A 23,892-nucleotide genomic window follows, 5' to 3' on the forward strand; every position below is an offset into this window, starting at 1 on the left:
ATGTGATTGATATTAATAGATGACATAATGAGATGAAAACTTGTTTGGTAATAGAAAAAATCACACATGTTTTACATGATAATTATTCTTTTTTTTCTTAATAAGTGGTCTTTATATTCAGAATATTTATATTTAAATTTACTTTGATTAGATTTTAGTAAATATATTTTAGTTTTTTTTTTCTCTTTGGCTTTCCTAAAGAGAGCTGGCTGAGAAAGGGAGGGGAGGGGTCCTTTTTTTTCTCTCTTCTTTTTTATATAAATTTTTTTTATTGTTCACAATATTTACTTTTTTTTACTGTATATAAAAACCTTGTTGAACGAATAAATAAAGTTGTGAAAAAAAAGGGATCAGGGAAGGTTGATGGTTTTGTCAGGTAAAATCCAATATAATTATCCATGAACTTCGGTTAGGATATTCTGCTTGATGAAATTCCAGTAGATAAAATAGACCATTTGATAAAATAATATACATTCCAGTAGATAAAAGTTTAATATAAAAAGCACAAAGTCTAACAAGCTAAACCAAGGCAAATTTAAACAATTTTGTAGCACTTGCTCATGGTGTTATAATATCAAGGGAGAAGTTTAGACTTTGACTCCATATTCCTCAAGTCATGCTTTATCAGTGGTTCTCAACCTTTTCCTTTCTACCCACATTCTTCTTTGGCTTGGCTTCGCGGACGAAGATTTATGGAGGGGGTAAAAGTCCACGTCAGCTGCAGGCTCGTTTGTGGCTGACAAGTCCGATGCGGGACAGGCAGACACGGTTGCAGCGGCTGCAGGGGAAAATTGGTTGGTTGGGGTTGGGTGTTGGGTTTTTCCTCCTTTGCCTTTTGTCAGTGAGGTGGGCTCTGCGGTCTTCTTCAAAGGAGGTTGCTGCCCGCCAAACTGTGAGGCGCCAAGAAGCACGGTTTGAGGCGATATCAGCCCACTGGCGGTGGTCAATGTGGCAGGCACCAAGAGATTTCTTTAGGCAGTCCTTGTACCTTTTCTTTGGTGCACCTCTGTCACGGTGGCCAGTGGAGAGCTCGCCATATAACACGATCTTGGGAAGGCGATGGTCCTCCATTCTGGAGACGTGACCCATCCAGCGCAGCTGGATCTTCAGCAGCGTGGACTCGATGCTGTCGACCTCTGCCATCTCGAGTACTTCGACGTTAGGGATGAAAGCGCTCCAATGGATGTTGAGGATGGAGCGGAGACAACGCTGGTGGAAGCGTTCTAGGAGCTGTAGATGATGCCGGTAGAGGACCCATGATTCGGAGCCGAACAGGAGTGTGGGTATGACAACAGCTCTGTATACGCTTATCTTTGTGAGGTTTTTCAGTTGGTTGTTTTTCCAGACTCTTTTGTGTAGTCTTCCAAAGGCGCTATTTGCCTTGGCGAGTCTGTTGTCTATCTCATTGTCGATCCTTGCATCTGATGAAATGGTGCAGCCGAGATAGGTAAACTAGTTGACCGTTTTGAGATTTGTGTGCCCGATGGAGATGTGGGTGGGCTGGTAGTCATGGTGGGGAGCTGGCTGATGGAGGACCTCAGTTTTCTTCAGGCTGACTTCCAGGCCAAACATTTTGGCAGTTTCCGCAAAGCAGGACGTCAAGCGCTGAAGAGCTGGCTCTGAATGGGCAACTAAAGCGGCATCGTCTGCAAAGAGTAGTTCACGGACAAGTTTCTCTTGTGTCTTGGTGAGAGCTTGCAGGCGCCTCAGATTGAAGAGACTGCCATCCGTGCGGTACCGGATGTAAACAGCGTCTTCATTGTTGGGGTCTTTCATGGCTTGGTTCAGCATCATGCTGAAGAAGATTGAAAGAGGGTTGGTGTGAGAACACAGCCTTGCTTCACGCCATTGTTAATGGAGAAGGGTTCAGAGAGCTCATTGCTGTATCTGACCCGACCTTGTTGGTTTTCGTGCAGTTGGATAATCATGTTGAGGAACTTTGGGGGGCATCCGATGCGCTCTAGTATTTGCCAAAGCCCTTTCCTGCTCACGGTGTCGAAGGCTTTGGTGAGGTCAACAAAGGTGATGTAGAGTCCTTTGTTTTGTTCTCTGCACTTTTCTTGGAGCTGTCTGAGGGCAAAGACCATGTCAGTAGTTCCTCTGTTTGCGCGAAAGCTGCACTGTGATTCTGGGAGAATATTCTCGGCGACACTAGGTATTATTCTATTTAGTAGAATCCTAGCAAAGATTTTGCCTGCAATGCAGAGCAACGTGATTCCCCTGTAGTTTGAGCAGTCTGATTTCTCGCCTTTGTTTTTGTACAGGGTGATGATGATGGCATCACGAAGATCCTGAGGCAGTTTTCCTTGGTCCCAACAAAGCTTGAAAAACTCATGCAGTTTGGCATGCAAAGTTTTGCCGCCAGCCTTCCAGACCTCTGGGGGGATTCCATCCATACCTGCTGCTTTGCCACTTTTCAGTTGTTCGATTGCCTTATGTCTCATCCAGGGTGAGGACCTCATCCATCTCTAGCCTTAGGGGCTGTTGAGGGAGCTGGAGCAGGGCGGAATCTTGGACTGAGCAGTTGGCACTGAAAAGAGATTGGAAGTGTTCTGACCATCGGTTGAGGATGGAGATCTTGTCGCTGAGGAGGACTTTGGACTTGGGGTGAGGGGCTGTACACAGCCTTTAGAGCCTCGTAGAAACCCCTGAAGTCGCCAATGTCCGCGCTGAGCTGGGTTCGTTTGGCGAGGCTAGTCCACCACTCATTTTGGATCTCCTGGAGTTTGCGCTGAAGATGGCTGCATGCGCGACGGTAATTCCTATGCCATAAGTGTTCTGTGATCAGTAGGGGATTGCTGAAGGTGGTATGTGGGTGGGAAGGGAAGGTTTAAAACCACTGCTCTAGACCCAATTGTTACTGAAATATTTCACTTGAGAAAAATTGTCATTGGCTCATTTCCTTTGGAGTTATGAAACCGTGCACATGACGAGCCAATTAGGTACGATTAAAAGTGGTTTTCAACCTTTTTCTTTCCACCCACATATCACCTTAAGCAATCTCTTACTAATCACATAGCACCTACGGCATAGGGATTTCTTAAAGTGGTATGTGAGTGGAAAGAAAAAGGTTGAGAACCACTACTTTAAATGAAATCTTAGGTACAAACTGAAATTTGGCTTGAAGCACCAGTCAAACTTCCATCACCAAATGCAGGATCAAAAACACAGTCAAATAAAATTGCCAATTTAGTTTCAGATACTTCAGCACAATCTGATGGCTTACATCTCCTTCAGCCAGGGTTGAACCTCAGGATCCAGCAGTTTGGGGTGAACATGATCTATTATGTTTGAATGGATTCATTCAGTAGACCAGTTAACAGACAGAAAATGCTGATGGAAGAACTCTTTCCTTGTCAAGAAAGAAGGAAATGAGGGAAAAGGTCAGTTTAAAGAAATGAGAGTACCTCAGATTATTTAACCTTTCCTAAACAGACAGAACTGAGGGAAGGTTTGTCACAGTCTGTTCCAGAATTCGATACATTTGCGAAGATACTATGATTTTGCAAGGGAGAACCATTTTGGCTGCTGAAGAGAAAGCAGATCTTGTGGCCACCCATTTTTTGGAATTCAGCACAAAGCCTGCTCTGTTACCCTTTCAGTGGTTTGACCTGTGCCAGGAGGGTGTTTTTGGGAAGCAAAGTGCTTCATTTTGATTGTGACTAACAATGGAGGTCACTTGGAGAGGCTGTTTCATTTTAAATGTGATTAGCAGTGAAATTATCTGGAGAGATCAGTGCCAGGGTCTTGGAAGCTCAGTTCGAGTCTCGCCTACAAAAAGACTAGGAGCGTTATGACCACATCTCGTGCAGATGGACATTTCTTCAAAGGCAATGCAAGAAGAACTTGTGAGTCTGTAGCAGCCATAACTCCAGTCTTCCCATCATTTCAACATTAATTCTGGGCATCAAATTTCAAAGGCCTATACTTCAGCATTGAACTTAAAAGACTGAACTTCGAAGTAACTTTTTAAGATTTCAGCCTGGATTGCAATGATTTGGATATATCACTCATACACACTCTAGACCAGGGGTGTCAAACTCAAATTCACGGAGGGCCAAAATTAAAAACTTGGACTAAGTCGAGGGCCGAACTAAATATTTATTGAAAATTTTCAACAACATCTGCATGTTTTCTCTTCTTTCAACATATGTAATGTTAAACTTTTTCTTATTAAAATAAATGTTTAATAATAGTTTTGGATAAACTCTTTCCAGAAGCATTAACAAATGAGAAATAAAATATTCAATAAATAATATTTCTCTATAGAGGATTTGTCAAATGTTGCTAGTGTGCTGACTGAGGGCTATTGAGAATGTGGGAGAATAACATGATTCCTGAAACAATCAAATGGGTGTCTGATTGTGGGCATGAACTCTAGCAGGGTTATTTGCCATGCCCTTTTTCCATTGGTACAGATATCCTTTGATTTACACACTTTTCAAGTTTTATGCCTAATGAGCTTGTATCCAGGTGCAGGACCATTTTTAACCAGGGATATATTTATCACTGTGACATGAAACTATTGGAAGATCGTTTTATCCTGAGATTAAAGTTCATAATCCTTACTCAGGCCTGAGTGCGGGAGGGCGGGGTTTGCGGGCGATCGGGTTGGACAACGACAGTGCGGGGGCATCGGCTCTCGCTGCAGGGCGGCATCTCGGCGGATCAGTGGCCCTGTCACCGTGAGTCGCGGGTTGGCCTCCGGCAGGGAGGGGGAGTGGGCAACAGTCCTGGCGAGGTCAGGCCCCCCTGAGTTTCTGCCGGACCCCCCTTGGCCTGCTGAGTTTCTCCCGGACCCCCCTTGACCTGCTGAGTTTCTCCCGGACCCCCTACCCTTGACCTTCTGAGTTTCTCCTGGACCCCTCCCCCTTGACCTGCTGAGTTTCTCTCGGACCCCCCTTTGACCTGCTGAGTTTCTCCCGGATCCTCCTTTGACCTGCTGAGTTTCTCCCGGATCCCCCTTTGACCTGCTGAGTTTCTCCCGGACCCCCCTTGACCTGCTGAGTTTCTCTCGGACCCCCCTTGACCTGCTGAGTTTCTCCCAGACCCCCTTTTCTTTCCGTGCCGGTGTCCCAGGACCTTTCCAGGGCAGTCTCCGTGCTCAGGACCACGCTGGGATCCCGGTCAGCGGTGGAGGAGCAGGTGAGCGCAGCTAATCCCGATCCAGCCCACGCCACTCCCGAGATTGGCGGGGGTTTCCACCCTACCTGCCCGACCAGCCTCGCTCTCCAGGTGTACTCCGGGCACCCGCCGCTGGTCCGGTGGGAAGGCGCAGGGCGCCCGGCGGGGAGCCCCAATCTTCCCTCCGGCATCCCGACTCCATCTGCAGCTCCAAGAAACACTGTGCCACTGGGGTTCCGGGCACTGGGAAGCGGCCTTGGCTTCCCCTGACACCGGCCAGGCCGCGCTGCGGTGGGGGGGTGGGCGGGGGGACACGACAGTGTGTTTATAAAACCACCCACCACTACTTTTCAAGGTCCAGGATTTTTTTCTCTCTCTTTCACCCTGGGACACAGCGGTTACTGTGCATGCGCTATACTGGCGCGGGGGCCAGCGGGCCACCTCTAATACATTTTTGATATGATCTTGTGGGCCAAATATAATTATATCGTGGGCCAAATTTGGCCCGCGGGCCAGAGTTTGACATGTGTGCTCTAGACCATCTGCGCATAGTGTAGTTTAAAAGTTACAACCGTTGTTTGAGTTTGAAATAAAATGAGTGTTTTAAAATTAAACACTGTCTGGTTCGTTATATGCAGTTCCTAACAACAGTAAAAAAAACTCTAATGAAGCTGATCATGTAATTAGGGCAAGCCACTACAGTACAGCTTGGGTTGAATTTAAATTATTCCCAAGCTTGGAAAAATTGAATACTTAGCTAAAATGTGCCAGGATCTCAAAGGTAATGCACGTCTTCAAGACACTGGCCTAGAAACTGATCCATGCAACATTACTTTTTGAAGTTTTTGCAAGCATAGAACATTACAGTACAGGCCCTTTTGACCCTCGATGTGGTGCCAACCTATATATTCCTACCAAAAACAAACAAAACCATTCTTACCTGAAGACCCTCTATTTTCCTTTTCTCCTGTGCCTGTCTATTATATAAATACTCCTAATTTTTCAGCCTCCACCACCAATCTGGCAAGGCAATCAGGGCACCCATTACTCTCTGTGAAAATAAAAACCTACCCCTGGTGTCTCCCCTAAACTTCATTCAGTTTGCAGGATGTGAGCAATTTATGCTGCATTGTGGGGAATGGCATCATTCAGTGGGGAATGGCATCATTCAGTGTGCAATGGTCATCTGGAGTGTTAGTAAATGTAATTGGGTCATATTTTTAATTGAATGCTTTCTGTGCATCTACACCCTTGAAAGGGCTTTCATTTACTTCTACAAAGGAAAATTTTCAAGGACTTATACAGTCAGCTGCATTGAGATGGGGAAGCTACTTGAAGACTTGAGATATTACTACTGCTCCCTCTGGTTTACCAAATTGTTATTTATCCAGTTAGCACCTCTTTACAGGTGGTTGGGTGACGTTCTTTCTCTCTGTGCTGAATCAACCGGAGTTAGAGGACGAATGTTGAAAGCTGGATAGAGCTCAATGATGTGGCAGGGAAAGGGCTCATGTTCAAAGATTTCATCCCTCAAGAGTACATGGGAAGCAACTCCAACATCTCTAGCTTGGCATCCAGAAGGTAAATCAGTGGAGACAGGAATATGTCACACAGCCTTACTAGGATTGCTCTCCACATGTGGTCAGGGACACTATTGCCCCCGATTTGAATGTCTGGTTATTCTACATTGCGTACATTTTTTGAGAATGCAGTATTATGGAAGCCATTTATTATTCCTCACTGAGAAAACACTTTTAGAGGAGCATTAATGTTCAGGTCATAAAAGTGCAATGAAACTCACAATTAGATTAGGTTTCTGCTTGTGCTTCCTTTGGTGGAACCTTTTTGATATGCCTTGCTGGGCATTGTAGTGCCCCAAATGTAGCCACAGCCAAGTTGATGGAAACTGTTCTATTTCAGGTAACTCTGATGACTGCCTACTGGTGGCACTAGTCTGAGTTAAGTTTCTGTGGGACATCTGTGCAGGCACCACTGTGAAACAGCAGTCAGCAGAAATATACTGGCAGCCTTTGAGATGATAGCATGAAGCCACTTGCTTTTATTTAGGATCAGGTATCCAGTGCTGTTTTCATTCCATGCCACGAGTTTCACATCATTGTGAATCTTGCCTCTGGATCCGTAATCGACTCCAGGATAGCGTCGGCGTCTTGAAGACAACACTGTACTTCAGATTGGCAGCTCCCTTGTCCAGACAACAGCATTCTGCTTCAGTGTGACCACAAGCAGATCTCTGTTTGCATCAGTTAAGATTTTACTATAGCTCATACTGATGTGGAAGTGCAAATGCCACTGAAGTGACAGCCACTTCCCAATGGGAATAGATATGTCCTTGATTCCCTAAACCGTCCTGCAATAGATCAGAGATGAATTCCCCTAATACTCAACCCTTCCTGTAAGCTTAAAGGCAGGCTGGACAACAGAGATAGTATTTTTACATACAGTCTCCTCACATGTTCTGCTAACGTGATTGCCATCCAAAATGTTTGGAGCAAGACTGATGTGCCAACTTGTCTTCTAGTGTGTTGACAGATTAGCTTCCTGAGCCCTCTGGCCTAACTAAAGCCAATTAGTGTCAATATTCCCTCTTGTGAAAAGTACGTCTCTGTCAAATCCTTGCAATATCAGCATCTGAACTGGTCCTAGAAATTGGCAGGCAACACTCATTAATTGCTGCCTCATTCAAGCACTACTTAACATCAGGGCTGTGGTCCTTAAAGCATAGCATTGCAGGTAGTATCCTGGGATACAATATCTTCCTCCTCTGCAGACTGGTGTTCCTGTATGAGGTAGGGGCTGAACAGTTAGTATTATCTGCGGTTTTGCAATTATAAAGCCTATAAGAGCTTGATAATGTTGAGCGTGTTATTTCACTACAAAAAATATGCAGCACACAAACATGCAGACAAAAATCAAACATTCATTATGCTATGATAAGTTATGAGGGTAGAAAGCATCCAAAGAAGGCTGCTTAGGATCTTAAATTAGGAACGCCACCTATGTCTGCCTTAGCTTCAGCAGGATCAGTGTCTGGATGGCCCTTAATCCCTTGTCTGGGAACCCCATGGAAGGATCCCCTTCCACTATGGTAGAAGAGCTGACTGTTGCAGTTAACATATTCCTGCAATGCAAAGAGCATTTTGCTCTGATTGCCTCAGTTTGGTTATTGTGGCAAAGTGAGCTGTCAGTCGCAATTACTAAGATTATGAGCGTACAAGTGCTGATAATCTCAGCACTTGGGTCCCTTGGTGGAGTGGGGAGGGGGGGTGTTGGTGCTTGACATTGGTACATATTTATTGAGTGTTCTGAATTGTATTAGTATGACTGCTGCGTTATAGTTGCTAGCTATATTTAAAAAGGACAGCCCTCACATAAACATAAAGATTTTTTAGTTACTTTTAATATTAAAACCCAGATTTTGGACATCTTACTCATGGTAATGATGGGATGGCCACTTCCCCTTAGTTTACTTTCCATATCTGCTCTGAAGGACCTCCGTGCACAAATGCATCTCGCTTCCATCTTGCTGTCATAAGAGTATCAAGGAGCATGCCCAAGAAACAATGAATGCACTATCTCCTCTGCCTCTTCTTTAGCTGCTGCAGAGCATTATTGCACAGTCAATGCAATGGCGTGGCCAAGAGGGCAGGTGCTCCCCAAGGCCTAGAAACCTGATGTAAATTAGTGCATGAATCAGTTGGAAGCTGAAAGTTATAGCAGGATTAATGAAAACTAAATGCATAGTAATACATGATATGTAAGCAACATGGATGAATAGTTCATCCCATATCATGATTTTTATGTTTCTTTAGACATTTTCTCTCTAATTGTGCCCATTAACTGATTGACTAGATGACTTCAACTCATCCTATCAGAATTTTCCCTTCGTCCTCCCTTACCTTCTCTGCAGTTTAAAATTGACTTATTTTCTCCCATCCACATTCACACAAAAGGTCTTCAATTTAAAATGCTATGTTTCTCTTCCTAGGATTTTGTCTGAGCTGCTTGAATTGTTTGAATTTTTTTTATTTCCAATTTTGAGCTTTTGGATTTTTGAATTTTAATTCTCTATCATGCACTCTGGACTGCACTCTAACTAATCACCATTGTGAATGAAGATCACATTCATGCGCTGTGACCACAATACACGAGGGCAGTGAATTTTACCTCAAACAGGATTCTGCATTTAGTTAAAATTCTCTCAGATTGTGAAACTTTACCATGTATAGGCTGCCTTTGCTATCCATCAAATAGTAATAGGTTTCCTTTTCCTTATCCAAACGAGTTACATTGGTAGGGAAGGAGCCGTGGAATGTGAAAAGAATTAGGCTTCTGTTGAAAGGAAGAGAACTGAAAGAATTGAAAAGACCTTATCTGGATCTATCCAGAGAATAGGGATAAAGCAACTCTGTCAAGAGGATGTACCTATCAATACTGTAACTTTTCCAATTCTGTTCAAATTAGCTATAACATGATAAAGAAATTAACTTCAGCAAACATATATTAAAGGTATTAATGAATGCAAAGAGTCTTCAGGTTTGTCTATTTGGTTATTTAGCATTGTCTGACTTCTTCGGTTGTCTGGAGTCTTCTGGGATGGGTGACTGATCTCCAAGTGAAATAGGAATATTTGTTTACACGTCTGTGTTTCTGTATCCCAAGACCCATATTCTCTTTCGTCACCATCCTAATCATTTTCCTGTTACTGTCCATCTTCACTTTCAGCCTATCAGACTGATGATTTTATGTTTATGCCATTGAAATATCAACTTAAGAAGAAAGTAGAAACAAAGGAGTGGGGGAGGGAAAGGGACAGGCTGATAATAGAGTACAGGATGATAATATTTGTTAAATGATGGGATTTGATGTCTCAAACCACATCTTGACAATATGTTAACTAGACTTGGATACTCCAGCTGGCGATTTATTGGAAATGTATAAATGTGCTGCAAACAATTTTTTATCCTCTGTTAAATGGTCAACTTGCAGATTTCAAATTATTATGTATGAGGTCCTGCAGGTTCCAACTTTTATGGACTTAATTTTCGCTTCTGTTGTCAAATTAATGGTCAAAATTTAACTTCAAACAGATCAAGTTTAACACAGGGAAATAAAATACTATTATGTGAATCACCCAAGAATCTCCAAATGAGCTTTGAAAATTCATCCAAAGCATTTTCTTTCTTTTTCAATTTTACTTAACTGTTTTAATTTCTATCTTTAAAATGAACTACCACATACTTGAAGCTCAGAGATATTGCTGTTTTTCCTAGGGGGAAAAATATTAAATGCATTCACTGGAAAATGTGCAAGTCACAAAACAAAACTTCAATTTTTTGGGATTAAATGCAAATAGTTAAATACCCACAACAAAACATGGTCCAGCTGATGTTTTCAGGCAATCTTCTAAAAGTCTCATCCGAATTCCATGGAGCTCTGGATCATCCCATTCTTCTGGATCCAGACCCCAATAAACGTCTATCACCTATAATCGGGAAGTATGAAGAGTAATCATCAATGACTTCCAGGCAATTTGTGTTCAATTGCAGAATAATAGTGAAAACAATTACAACAATGAGTATATTTGGGTGTAATTGGCTTGTGGGCCGGAAGAGCTTGGTACTGGGCTGTATCTTAGGAAATTGAGTTTGGCAACTAAAAGTACAGAAATTGTTATTTGACAAACCCAAACTCTATGGCTATAATGATAGCATAGAATGACTTATAAATGCAAAAGGTCAAAATAATTAAAGGTTGTCAGAGATGTAATGTTTGATTACATCGAACCTGCTCATTTTTCTGTTGGAGCCAGAGAATGTCGCTATCAATAAAATTTCTATCTTCCTCAAATTATTTTCTGCACTACAACACAACAAAACTTCAGATTTCAGATTTATTGTCAGAGTACATACATGGCATCGCATACAACCCTGAGATTCCTTTTTCCTGCAGGCGTGGCAGAATTACCGCTGTTTGGTAGTGCAAAAAATAAACTTTACATAGCGTAAAGTATGTAAACTAACAAAGAACTGTAAACAGGTAATGAATATAAGCAAACTGATTGTGCAATACGGAGAGAACAAAAAGAAAATCAAGAAAGTGCACAAGTAAGAATCTTTAAATTAGTTCATTGTTGAGGAGTCTGACGTTGGAGGGGTAGCAGCTGTTCTTGAACATGGTTCAAGAGTCTTGTGGCACATATACCTCTTTCCTGATGGCAGCAGTGAGAACAGAGAACAGTGGTGAGTGTGGTGAACTTTCCAACTATATTCACCCTAATCTCTGAATTCTAGAATCTATTAATATACATAAAATATATTCATACATATACTGTTCATACATATATATTCACACACACAGATAGAAAGAGATAGAGACAGAGATAGATAGATATAGATGGCACAAAATTACAGAAACCTCAACAAAACTTCAGTTCAAAACCAGACCTGTAAGGGTTGGGTAAGTCAGGTTTGGAAAACTAAGGAAGGCATCAAATTAAAGGTTCATGCATATAAAGTCGCTAAGAGTAGAGGGAAACTGGAAGAGTGGGAAAACTTTAAAAAGCAAAAAATGACTAAACAAGTAATGGATAAATATAGAATATGAAAGTTAACTAGCTTAAAATATAAAAACAGATGGTATTTACAAAAAAACACTAAAAAAGTGGTGGCTAAAATAAACATGGGACCATTGGAAGATGAAAAAGTGGAATTAGTATTGGGGAATGTGGAAATAGCCAAGGCCTTGAACGACTATTTTGCATTGGTGGAAGACACGTCCAACATGGCCAAAGCCGGGTGTTAAGGATTCAACGAGAGGTAGGATCTTGAAACAATCACTACCACTAAATAGGAAACTCAAGGTTCTAAAGATAGATCATCTCCTGATCATGAAGGAATGCGACCCAGGATACGGTTAGAAATTAGAGACATCGTCGATGAAGTGTTTGTGATAATCTATCAACCCAGGATATGGTTAGAAATTAGAGACATCGTCGATGAAGTGTTTGTGATAATCTATCAAAAATCTCTGGAATCTGGGCTGGTCCTGGCAGGTTCGAACACAGTGAATGTCACACTACTTTTATATAAAAAAAAGGATGCAGGCAAAAGGTAGCTAAGTGGCTGAGAGTGATCTTAATGATTGCTTTTTTTTGTAATTCTTTATTTATCGCACTATGAACCATATCAACCAAAATACTTACAGATGCATCTCTTTAAATATACAGTGACATTTTCTTTTTTTTCCCCCTCCCCCCTCAAAAAGCAGTAAATATTGAACATATAAAATACAATAAAACAACATCTTTATACAAAGGGAAAACAAACAAAAAAAACATGTCATCTACATTAAATCTGATTGTGTTTACCTTATCATTTTAGGTGGTGGAGGTCCGAGGCAGGCTCTTTCTGTTATGTTCCATGTATGGTTCCCAGATTTTTTCAAACAACGTAACTTTGTTTTTTAAATTATATGTAATTTTTTCCCAGTGGAATACACTTACTCATTTCCATGTACCATTGCTGTATTCTCAGGCTCTTATCCATTTTCCAAGTTGACATTATGGATTTTTTTGCTACTGCTAAGGCTATCATAATGAATCTTTTTGTGCTTTATCCAATTTGAGACCTAATTCTTTACTTCTTATTAAATAAAATCACAAAAAAACAACATACCCAAAAATCCAGAAATTTTTCTTTTAAATATCTGATTTAGTTCTTCCCAAAATGTATTCACTTTTGCACTTGCCCAAATTGCATCTATTGTTGTTCCCATTTCATTTATACAGTGAAAACACCTATCCGATAATGTTGGATCCCATTCTTTTAATTTTTGAGGAGTGATATTTGGACTGTATAACCAATTATATTGTATCATGCATAACCTTGCATTTATTGTATTCTTCATAGTTCCAGAACATAACTTTTCACATGTTTCGTTCTTTATCTTTATATTTAAGTCCTTTTCCCACTTTTGTTTGGGTTCATACCTTATTTCATCATTTTCTTTGCCTTGCAGCTTAATGTACATATTTATTATAAATCTTTTAATTATCATTGTGTCTGTAATCACATATTCAAAGTGGCTTCCTTTTGGTAATCTCAATCTATTTCCCAGCTTATCCTTTAAATAAGCTTTCAGTTGATGGTATGCAAACATTGTACTGTGAGTTATTTCATATTTGTCTTTCAAATGTTCAAATGTTAATAAATTATTTTCCAAAAACCAATTTTCTATTCTCTTGATTCCTTTTCTCTCCCATTCTCTAAAGGAAAGATTATCTACTGTAAAAGGGATTAGTGGATTTTGCTTCAATAGCATTTTTGGTATTTGGTCATTTATTTTTTTTCCCTTTCGACATGTATCTTCTTCCATATATTAAGTAAATGATCCAATAGTGATGAGCTGTTATATTGCACCAACTTTTCATCCCATTTATAAAGTATACCTTGTCACCTGTCTTATCCAGTTCTATCTTAGTCCAATCTGGCTTTTCTCTCATCTGGTAAAAATCTGCTAAGTATCTTAATTGTGCAGTTCTGTAATAATTTCTGAAGTTTGGTAACTGCGTAAGTATTGTATCCGCAGGAACACGTTCATTTTAATGCTGTTCACCCTCCCTATCAATGTTAGCGGTAATTCTTTCCAATGTTCTAAGTCTTCCTGTAATTTCCTTATTAATGGCTGATAATTTAATTTGTACAAGTTATTATCTATCCTCATCCCTAGGTATTGGATTGCTTGTGTTTGCCATTTAAATGGAGATTCTTTTTTTAAATTCTGTATAATCCGCATTACTCATTGGCATCACTTAGCTTTTATTTGCATTGACCTTATACCCCGATATTTCTCCATATTCCTTCAATTTCTTATGTAATTTTTTTATTGATTTCTCTGGTTCTGTTAGGTATACTATGATGTCGTCTGCAAATAAGCTGATTTTATACTCCTTCTCCTTTATTTTTATCCCTTTTATTTTATTTTCATTTCTTATCAGCTCTGCCAATGGTTCTATGCTAAGGCGAAGAATGAGGGGGATAATGGACTCGTTTATCTGCTTAGTTTGAACTGGTTTGATACATATCCATTTACCACTACCTTTGCCAATGGTCCATTATATAATGCTATCATCCAGTTAATATATTTTTCTGGCAGATTGAATTTCTTTAACACTTTAAATAAGTAGTTCCACTCTACCTTGTCAAAGGCTCTTTCTGCATCTAAAGCAACTTGCCACCAATGGTTTTTTATTCCCTTGTGCTACATGAATTAAATTAATAAATTTATAGACATTGTCCACTGTTCGTCTTTTCTTAACAAATCCAGTTTGATCTTGTTTTACTATTTTTGGTACACAGTTAGCCAATCTGTTCGCTAATAATTTTGCTATCATCTTATAATCTGAATTAAGTAAGGATATTTATCTATATGATGCTGGTGTTAATTGATCCTTCCCCATCTTAAGTATTACTGTAATTATTGCTGTTTTGTGTTTCTTCTACCTGATTCATTACTTCCAGGAGAGGAGGAATTAATAACTCTTTAAATGTTTTATGGGGTGTGGCCAGTTTTTTAAGCACCCGTTTTCAAAGTTTATAAAAGTGATTAAAAGTTGTATTTTTACTTTTGGGAACATTAGTGGGTCATAATGGCTGCTAATGTAAAAAAAAACAAAAACTCAACTACAGAAGAAATTACCTTTTAAAAGTGCTGAAGAATTGAGGCCTACCTGTTCAACTGAAGCCATGGACTCATTGTTTGGAACCTCCAAGGCACAGAGAACTCCTGCCAGGCTGAGTATTACACCGGCACCGATCTTCCCTCCACAAGATGGCGCCAGCATGATGATGAGCTCAGTTTGGGTCGAACCGCACATCCGCAATGTCGGGCGCGTGGGTGGCCCGGCTGAGAGATGGGTGGGCTGGGGACGTGCAGAATGGCGTTGGAAGCCGTCTCTGCACAGTCCCTGGTTTTTCCGGCCGTGCGTGGTGCTCCAAGGGTCCGCGAGTTACTGGATCGTGTGTGGGCTGTGGGGGGCCCAAGCGGTGGCGTCCCAATGTGGTCGGGATGCCACCGTCGGGTGTACAAACCCGCAGCCGCTCAGGGAGGGGATCGACAATGCTAGAAGAAGAGGAAGACTTACCTTTAATGAGCAGTTCACAGGAACAATTGGAGGTGGAGTTTAGAGAAAGTAGGCCTCAAAATGTGGAACTGGAATCTGGAATGGAGTCTGTTTGTACAGTCCTGGAAGGGATTGCTTACCAAATGGACAATATGTTTAAATGACTCAAGGATTTCTCGATGTGACAACTAAATATCTAATATGTCTGAAGATAAACCTACAGTTAAGAGTGATGTCAATAAATGTATTAAATCAGTGGATACAGTGAAAGAATATTTAAAAAAAATTGAAACAGCTTTTCTTGAATGTAAAAATCAAGTTGAACGTAATAAGGAAAAAATGGAGAAAGTGGAAGATTCTTTTGTGGATTGGGGAATCCAGAAGAAACATTTACTGAAAAAAATTGATTCATTGGAAAATCATAGTCGGAGAAATAATTGTGGGTCTCCCAGAAGACATTGAATGGTCTGATCCAATAAAATTTTTCAAGAATTGGATTCCTGAGGCGTTAGGCAAGGAGTTTTTTTTGGAAGGCTTAGTACTGGAGAGGGCACATAGAGCGTTACGAAAAAAACTGCCGGGACAACTGCCACAGGCGGTCTTAGTTCATTGTCTGAACTACCAGGACAGAGAAATTATATTACGGTTGGCGGTGCAGAAGCCACGACAAATTCAGTCTCTAATGATGTTTCAAAATAACAGAGTATTTTTTTTTTTTAACGCAGATCTGAGTCAGGAGATTATTAGGCAACAACGGGAATTTAATTCAGCTAAAGAAGTACTATGGCAGAAGGGTAACAAATTTGCTTTTCGATACCCTGCTGTGTTAAAAGTCTTTTATGGTAATTTTCAATCTTAATTTTCTGAGAATGACCATGATGGATTCATTTTTGCTAATTCATTACCGGATTTGCAAGGACATGGAAGAGTTTCACCACCGTCGCCTAAAAAGAAGGCAAATGGAAATGGAAATGGGTATGGGAATGGGAAGAATGGGAAAAATGGAAAGAATGGAAAGAAAGAAGTTTTAACACAAAGTCTTATTGACATTGAAGATCCGGAACAATCATTGGGAATGGAGTAATTGGGTTGAATATGTTTACAGTACTGGATTGTGTTGATGTGAATAATGTATTTCTGTCTGAGGAGGGTGGATAGCACTGAAATCTTTGATAGTCATCCGCCACTAGTGGGGTTTACCACTAGTTTTTTAGGGTGTTACTACCTTTGGGTAGTTTTTTTTGGGATAATCAAAATTTTTTTACATTTTTTTCTAAAAATATTAGGGGAGGGATAGTGGTCTTAAGTTACTATAAGGGGAGGGATATTTTGTAGTAAGTGACTATATTGTTAGTTTATAAGGATGTCTAATTTGAAATTTGCAACTTTCAATGTTCAGGGGTTAAATAATCCGATTACACGAAAGCAAGTTTTGGCTAATATTAAAATGAAAATTGACATTACCTTTTTACAAGAAACAGATTTGACTGAAAAAGAACATTTGAAATTGAAGAGAGATTGGCTTGGACATGTGTTTTTTTCTTAATTTAATTCTAAGGCAAGAGGTGTAGCAATTTTAATTTATAAGAATTTGCCTTTTGAATTGCAAACTGTGGAAGGAAATGCTGGAAAGGTTTTAAGGGTGAATTGTAAAATTTTTGCTGAATCTTGGACTTTGCTTAATGATTATGCACCTAATGTGGACAATGAGTGTTTTATTTCGGATGCTTTTTTGTTGTTAATGAAAATATCTTAGTTGGGGGAGATTTTAATTGTGTCTTGGACCCTTTGCTGGATAGATCTCCAAAAAAGTATAAAGAAATCAAAGATGGCAACGCAAATTGGGGCCTTGATGAAGGATTTAAATTTGGTGGATATTTGGAGAAGGGTTAATCCAACAGAGAAGGATTTCTCTTTTTATTCGTCTCAACATGATTCATTTTCTAGAATAGATTTTTTTTAAAGTATCGGCACATTTACAAGGAAGGGTATTACAGGTGGAATATAAAAACAGGGTTATATCAGATCATTCTTTATTATTTTTTTCTTGCATAAGTTCGGAAGTGGTACGTTCATCTGATAGATGGAGGATTAATACAATGTTGTTGAAAAAATCCAGCGTTTGGTACCTTTGTTAAAGAACAGATTACTTTGTTTTTGACTGAGAATGCCAATTCAGTAAAAAGTCCTTTTGTGTTATGGGATGCATTAAAAGCTTACTTAAAGGGACAGATTATTAATTATACTACTAAAGTTAAGAAGCAGTATATGGCAGAAAGTTTAGAATTCGAAAAGCAAATTGATGAATTGGAGAAGGAATTTCAGAAGGAAGTGACAGAAGATTTAAAAAAGTGGCTTTGGCTAATTTGAAATTGCATTATAATACATTGCAGACATCAATTTGCACGTTTAATTAATTGATCTAAGCAGCGTTATTATGAGTTGGGTGAGAGGGCATATAAGGTACTTGCATGGCAGTTAAAGAAGGAACAGGCTTCACAGACTATTAATGCTGTAAAAAAAAATTCAACAGTCACCTATAAACCTCAGGAAATTAATGATTAGTTTTATTCATTTTATAAAATTATATACTTCTGAGGGGAAACAGGATAGTGGTTCTATTGGTTTTTATTTATCTAAGTTAACGTTACCAGCATTAGAAGAGGAGGATGTTATAGATTTGGAAGCTTTGTTCACAGAATTTGAGATTAAGGCAGCAATGTGGGAGATGCCAAATGGGAAGTCACCAGGCGACGATGGATTCTCGGTGGGTTTTATAAAACCTTTTATGAAGATTTATCTTCTGTGTTTGAGGAGATATTACAAGTGACTGAAGAGCATGAGTTGCCAGAATCTTGCTCGAGTGCTTCAATTACTGTAATCTCGAAAAAAGATAGAGACCTGTTGAAAGTGTCTTCGTATAGACCAATTTCTTTATTGAATGTAGATTACAAAATTATAGCAAAAGTGTTAGCAAACCGACTTGCCAAGTATTTACCTAAATTGATACATGTTGATCAAACAGGCTTTATTAAAAATAGAAATGCATCAGATAATATTCTTCGATTGATTAGATTGGTCAATGCATATTGACAGCACTTGACGCGAAAAGCCTTTGATAGGGTTGAATGGGATTTTTTATCTAAGGTATTGGAGAAGTTTAAATTTGGCCCTTTTTTATTGGTTGGGTTAAAGCTTTATATATGAACCTGATTGCTAGGGTGGTGAAAAATCGTCAAGTCTCATCATCGTTTAAATTGACGCGTTCAACTCAACCTTGTTGTCCATTGTCACCAGCCCTGTTTGCATTGGCTATTGAACTGTTAGCTGAAACAAGAAGACAGAATGAACAGATAAGAGAGATGAGAGTTATGGATGAAGAGTACAAGATTAATTTATTTGCAGATGATGTTTTGATATATTTAATAAATCCGGAACAATCATTGCCACACTTGCGGGAATGTTGATTACAATATGGAACATTATCTGAATACAAGGTTAATTGGGACATGGGTGAGATTTTCCCAGTTGGAGGAGCCTATTCAGAATATAAAAACATTATAAAATTAAAATGGTCTGATAAAATTAGATATTTAGGTATAATTGTAAATACTGAGTATTTATATAAGTTATATGTTAAATTATGTTCATTTATTAAAAAAGATTAAAGCAGACTTAATTAAGTGGAAAGATCTTCTGTTAACTTTAATTGGTTGAGTTAGTTGTATTAAGATGACTATTTTTCCCCGTATTCAACATTTATTTCAATCAATACCATGCTCTGGATCTAAATAAAGCTGTGGAGAATTTTTATGGAAAGGTAAACTACCATGGGTAGTGTTATATAAACTTACCTGGAAGTATGCATTAGGTGGGCTTTAATTATCCCATTTTCAAAATTATTATGAAGCAGCCCAGCTGAAGTTTATTAGTAGAATGATGGATTTGGACCAACCCCCGAGTTGGGCTAAGGCTGAGATGGCTTGTATTTCTGAAGTCAAAGGGCATCAATTTATATTTTGATGGAATGTAAATTTGTTGTGGGAATATAATATGCCGATATTAAAACATTTATTATTTTAGGATCAACGGGTAAACTGTCAATCATCTCATGCAGGGTATAAGACCCCTTATATAATAATCAGCTTATTCCTTTTTCAATATTTAATAATCATTTAAAGAGTTGGGATTCTAAAGGTATAAAGATGTTACAGAATTGTTTTGTAGAAGGACAGTTTCTTTCTTTTAATCAATTGAAAGAGCATTTTGATATTGCTGAAAATTCTTTGTTTGTTTATTATCAACTTCGAGGTTTGGTGTGGTATGTATGGTAGAGAGATGATTTTACCTGTATTGACGGAATTTGAATCTTTGATTTCTTCTATACCAAAAAAGGGTTATATTTCAGTTATGTACCAAGTGTTACAAGATAATATGGATAAACCAGAATGGGACAAGTCTAAGGTTAAATGGGAAAATGATTTAGCTTTTGTTTTTCCAGAAGATTATTGGGTGGATATGTGTTATGATTAATTGATGAATGTATGGTATGGAACGGTTAATTATAATTTTTTTACATTAGCTGTATTTAACTCCAGAGAAGTTGAAAAAATATGGTTTTAGTAGTTTGGATTCATGTTTTATATGTGGTGTGTGTATTGGTACTTTTTTTTTACATGCTGTTTGGTCTTGTGTTCATGTACAACCATTTTGGGAAGAAATTAGGTTAATTTTGGAAACATTGTATGATATTAAGTTACCATTCGATCAATTTTTTTTTAATGGGTTATATGGTTCCTTTAACGGGTTTAGGGTTGGATAAATTTCAAATTGCATTTGTATGGTTAGCATTATCTGTTGGTCGAACATGTGTTGCAAGTACATGGAAAGATAATCTAGTGATTAACATAATGAGATGGCATAATGAATTGAAAGCTTGTATTGATATGGAAAAAAATTACATATAATCTGCATGAGAATTATTCTTTTTTTGTTAATAAGTGGTTACCATATTTGGAATATATGCATTTAGATATACTTTGATGTATTATATATACTTAGTTTCTGTTTATATGTTTTTTTGCATTCCTTAAGAGAGCTGGCTGATGGGGTAAGAGGGAGTAGTGATTTTAAAAATGTATTTTTTTTTAATTTTTATTTTTTCTCTTATTTTTCTGTTTATTCTTACTGTTTTTTTTCATATATACTTATATAAAAATGTCTTTATGGTATGTATGCTGTATTATTACTAATGATTTTTCAAATAAATAAAGTTTAACCCTATCAGTCATATCCCTGCGGGGTCTGCAAGCGTACAACCTGACCCTGGTGGAGTGGAGAGAGAAACCGGTTGGATCGATCATAACACCTCTTGTGCCGATCTCCTATTGAGGAGCTGTGCCTGGATGGATTCCGGCCTTTTGGGTGTGGGATTTAATAATTTTCTGGAGACCAGGATGGTCGTGCGAGTCTGCCACAATATCAGCCATTGTGCTGGCGAGCCCAGTGTATTGTCTTGGGGTACATTTCTTACGTTCAAGAAACACATCAGTTTTATCCTGGTCCAACTTCTCCATGAACTCTTTGGCACTGCAGACCGCTCTCTCTGCTAGGCCATTGAACTGGGGATACTCAGGGCTGCTGGTTATGTGCTGAAAGTCCCATCGGCGGCAAAGTCTCTGAATATCTGGGTAGAAAATTGGGTGCCATTGTCCGATAGTACCTTGTGCGGGGACCCGTGCTCCGCAAAATGGCGCTTAAGCTTCATTATAACTGTAGTTGCGGTAGTCTCCTTGAGTAGATCAATCTCGATCCACCTGGAGTAGGAGTCAACTACAACCAGGTACTGCTGCTAGTTCCACTAAAATATGTCTGTGGCAACAGCTGACCAGGGTAAGTCCAGCACAGGGTGGAGCTGTAGGGGCTCTTTGGCCTGGTGGGGCTTGGTACTGCCCTGGACATGGTTGGTGATGTCTTCAGTCATCCCTGGCCAGAAAATAACACGTCTGGCCCTGTGCTTTGTCACTTCAATGCCTGGGTGACCCCTGTGGAGAATTATGACATATATGGCTTATAGTCACCTTGGGAATGACTGGCCTCTGGCCTTTCATAACAATGGCATCATCGATAACCAGTGTGTCCCTGAATGGGAAGAATAGTTGGATTGCAGCTGGCAGGCCCCTTTGCCTTTCCAGCCAGCCAGTCCTGACGTAAGCACTTAGGGCACCTAAAATACTGTCCTCAGCGGCATGGATCCGGAGGTCATCTAGTCTGGATGAAGAGATGGAAAGATAGCCATCACGTCGTATGAATCTGCCTCTTCAGCCAATTGCGCTGTGCTTTTACTGGGGGCCCTCGACAGGGCATCAGCCAAGTGCATTTCCTTGCCTGCTTTGTGGACTAGCTGGAAGTTATATTACTGTAGCTGTAGCATCATGCGCTGGAGTCTTGCCAGCACCACATGGATAGGCTTATTGATAGAAGTCACTAGGGGAAGGTGATCTGTTTCGATGGTTATTGGTCTAGTTTAAATGTAATCATTAAATTTGGAGCATGCAAACACCACAACCAGCAACTCCTTCTCTATTTGGGCATATCTTGTTTCAGTGTCTTTTAAGGATCAGGTTGCATATGCCACTGGCCTACCATCCTGGAGGCATGCTGCTCCTAACCCATGCTGTGAGGCATCACTTATTAGTAGAACTGGCTGTTTAATGTCATAATAAGCAAGAACCAGATGGCTGTTCATAAGTTGTTTGAGGGAGTCAAATGCTTTCTGCTGGTGGTCCTCCCAAGCCCACTCCGTATCCCTGTGCGTGAGGTGCCTGAGTGGTGCGGTCATCTTGCATTATTCCTAATGCTGGCATTAGGAATAAATTTTCCAAGATAGTTTGCCATTCCAAGGAACCTCTGCAACGCTACTACATCACTGGGCACTGGCATATTGTTTATGACATTGGTCTTGGTAGGATCGGCCTTGAGACCTTCACTGGTGAAGATATGCCCTACGTACCCCACCTGCTTCAGGCAGAACCTGCATTTCTTGGGATTGAGTCTAAGATTCACCTTCTTTGCTCTGTCCAGTATCTTTTTAAAGTTAGCATGGTGATCTATAACCATCTTGCAACCGTCCAATGATGACGGCACATGGGTAACCGGCAAAAATTTGCTCCATAGAGTGCTGGAAAACTTCACTGGCCAAGTTTATACCAAAGGGCATTCTTAGAAATCTGAAACAGCTGAAAGCTGTGCTAAAAGTGGTGAGCAGAGAAGAGCGATGGTCTAAGACAACTTGCCAAAAGGAGTTCTTAGTGTCCAGCACGGAAAACACCATTGCATCGGCCATTTGTGCTAAGACTTCCTCAGCGGTTTTCATGGGATGGTGTGGTCTTTTGAGCGCTGTTTAGATTTCTGGGGTTGATGCATATTCTGATCTCATTGGCGTCATTCATCTTTGTCACTGCCATTGAGAACACCCATTCAGTTGACTCGCACACCGGGGTCATCAGCCCTAGACCTTCCATATGGTCAGTTCAGCTTTGACTTTCATAGCCACTGGGATCCTGTGAACCAGGCAGACTAGTGCTTGCACTTTGGGGTCCAGTCGCATGAAATAGGTGAAACGGTAGCTTCCTCAGGTCATTGCATTTGGAGTGGATTGACTCCGAAAAATCTTCCGATGACAGGCTGACTTGGTGGACCTCTGCACTAAATGACAAGACAAAGTATCATGCAAGCTCTGATACCAAGTAACAGGATTAAATTCTCCTTCATGACGAAGAATGCGAGGACATGCTTGTGTGTCCCTGAATAGCACACCGCAGCTGTGCGGACCCCAAAGGATGGATCTTGATCCCTCCATAGGCCACGAGGCTTGTGGACTTGACACTCGACTAGCTAGAGCTTTTCCCTATACCTGAGCCAGTTGAAGACTTTGAGGGGCATCACATTGCACTTGGCCCCCATATCTATTTTAATTTCTGTCCTTACACCATCGACCATCATCAAGACAAACACCTCACCATTTCTTCTTACACTAGAGCGTGATGGGCTGCTTATTGTTCTAGTAGACAAACTATCTACATAGTATTCACCATCTGAACTGTCCTTTTCCTGGTCTAGGGCCAAAAGGTCAATGGATCTTTGTTGCCTGCTCCAAACTTGCACTCCCTGTGTAGTCCTACACATTTTTCCATAGTGGTGCAGTTCCTGCACATTGTCCAAAGGCTGGGCACAGTTCCCTCCTGGGAACATGATCTGTTCCGCAGTGGTTGCAGCGTTCCCAGTTCGCGGAGCGTCTTGGGTACCTTGCCTGGGTCCTATTGCCGAATTCAGCCAGTGGTTATTGCTAGGCGTACTTGTCCGCCAATGGCTGCTCAGCATGGCTTTCCACCAATGATTGCTACTGGATGCATTATGAAATGCGTCGATGCTCGTAGCCAGTAGTTGAGGACTCATTAGTTGTTTGCTATTATTCTCAGTAGTTTAATGGTGATCTATAACCATCTTGCAACCGTCCAATGATAATGGCACATGGGTAACCAGCAAAAATTTGCTCCATAGAGTGCTGGAAAACTTCACTGGCCAAGTTTACACCTTAATGAGTGTAAGGTCAGTGTTGAAGCAGA

General features: G+C 40.1%; 1 protein-coding gene across 1 annotated transcript in view; it reads right to left on the reverse strand.

Annotated features, from left to right (window-relative positions):
- LOC138757508 (NACHT and WD repeat domain-containing protein 2) overlaps nt 1-23,892 on the reverse strand; it is a 150,018-nt gene that overhangs the window by 24,523 nt on the left and 101,603 nt on the right. The window contains exon 5 of the mRNA XM_069924980.1: nt 10,511-10,627. Within this exon, the coding sequence (XP_069781081.1) occupies nt 10,511-10,627 (117 nt within the window). The remainder of the gene's footprint in view (nt 1-10,510; nt 10,628-23,892) is intronic.

Source organism: Narcine bancroftii, chromosome 3 (genome assembly GCF_036971445.1).
Source record: "Narcine bancroftii isolate sNarBan1 chromosome 3, sNarBan1.hap1, whole genome shotgun sequence".
Lineage (NCBI taxonomy): Eukaryota > Metazoa > Chordata > Chondrichthyes > Torpediniformes > Narcinidae > Narcine > Narcine bancroftii.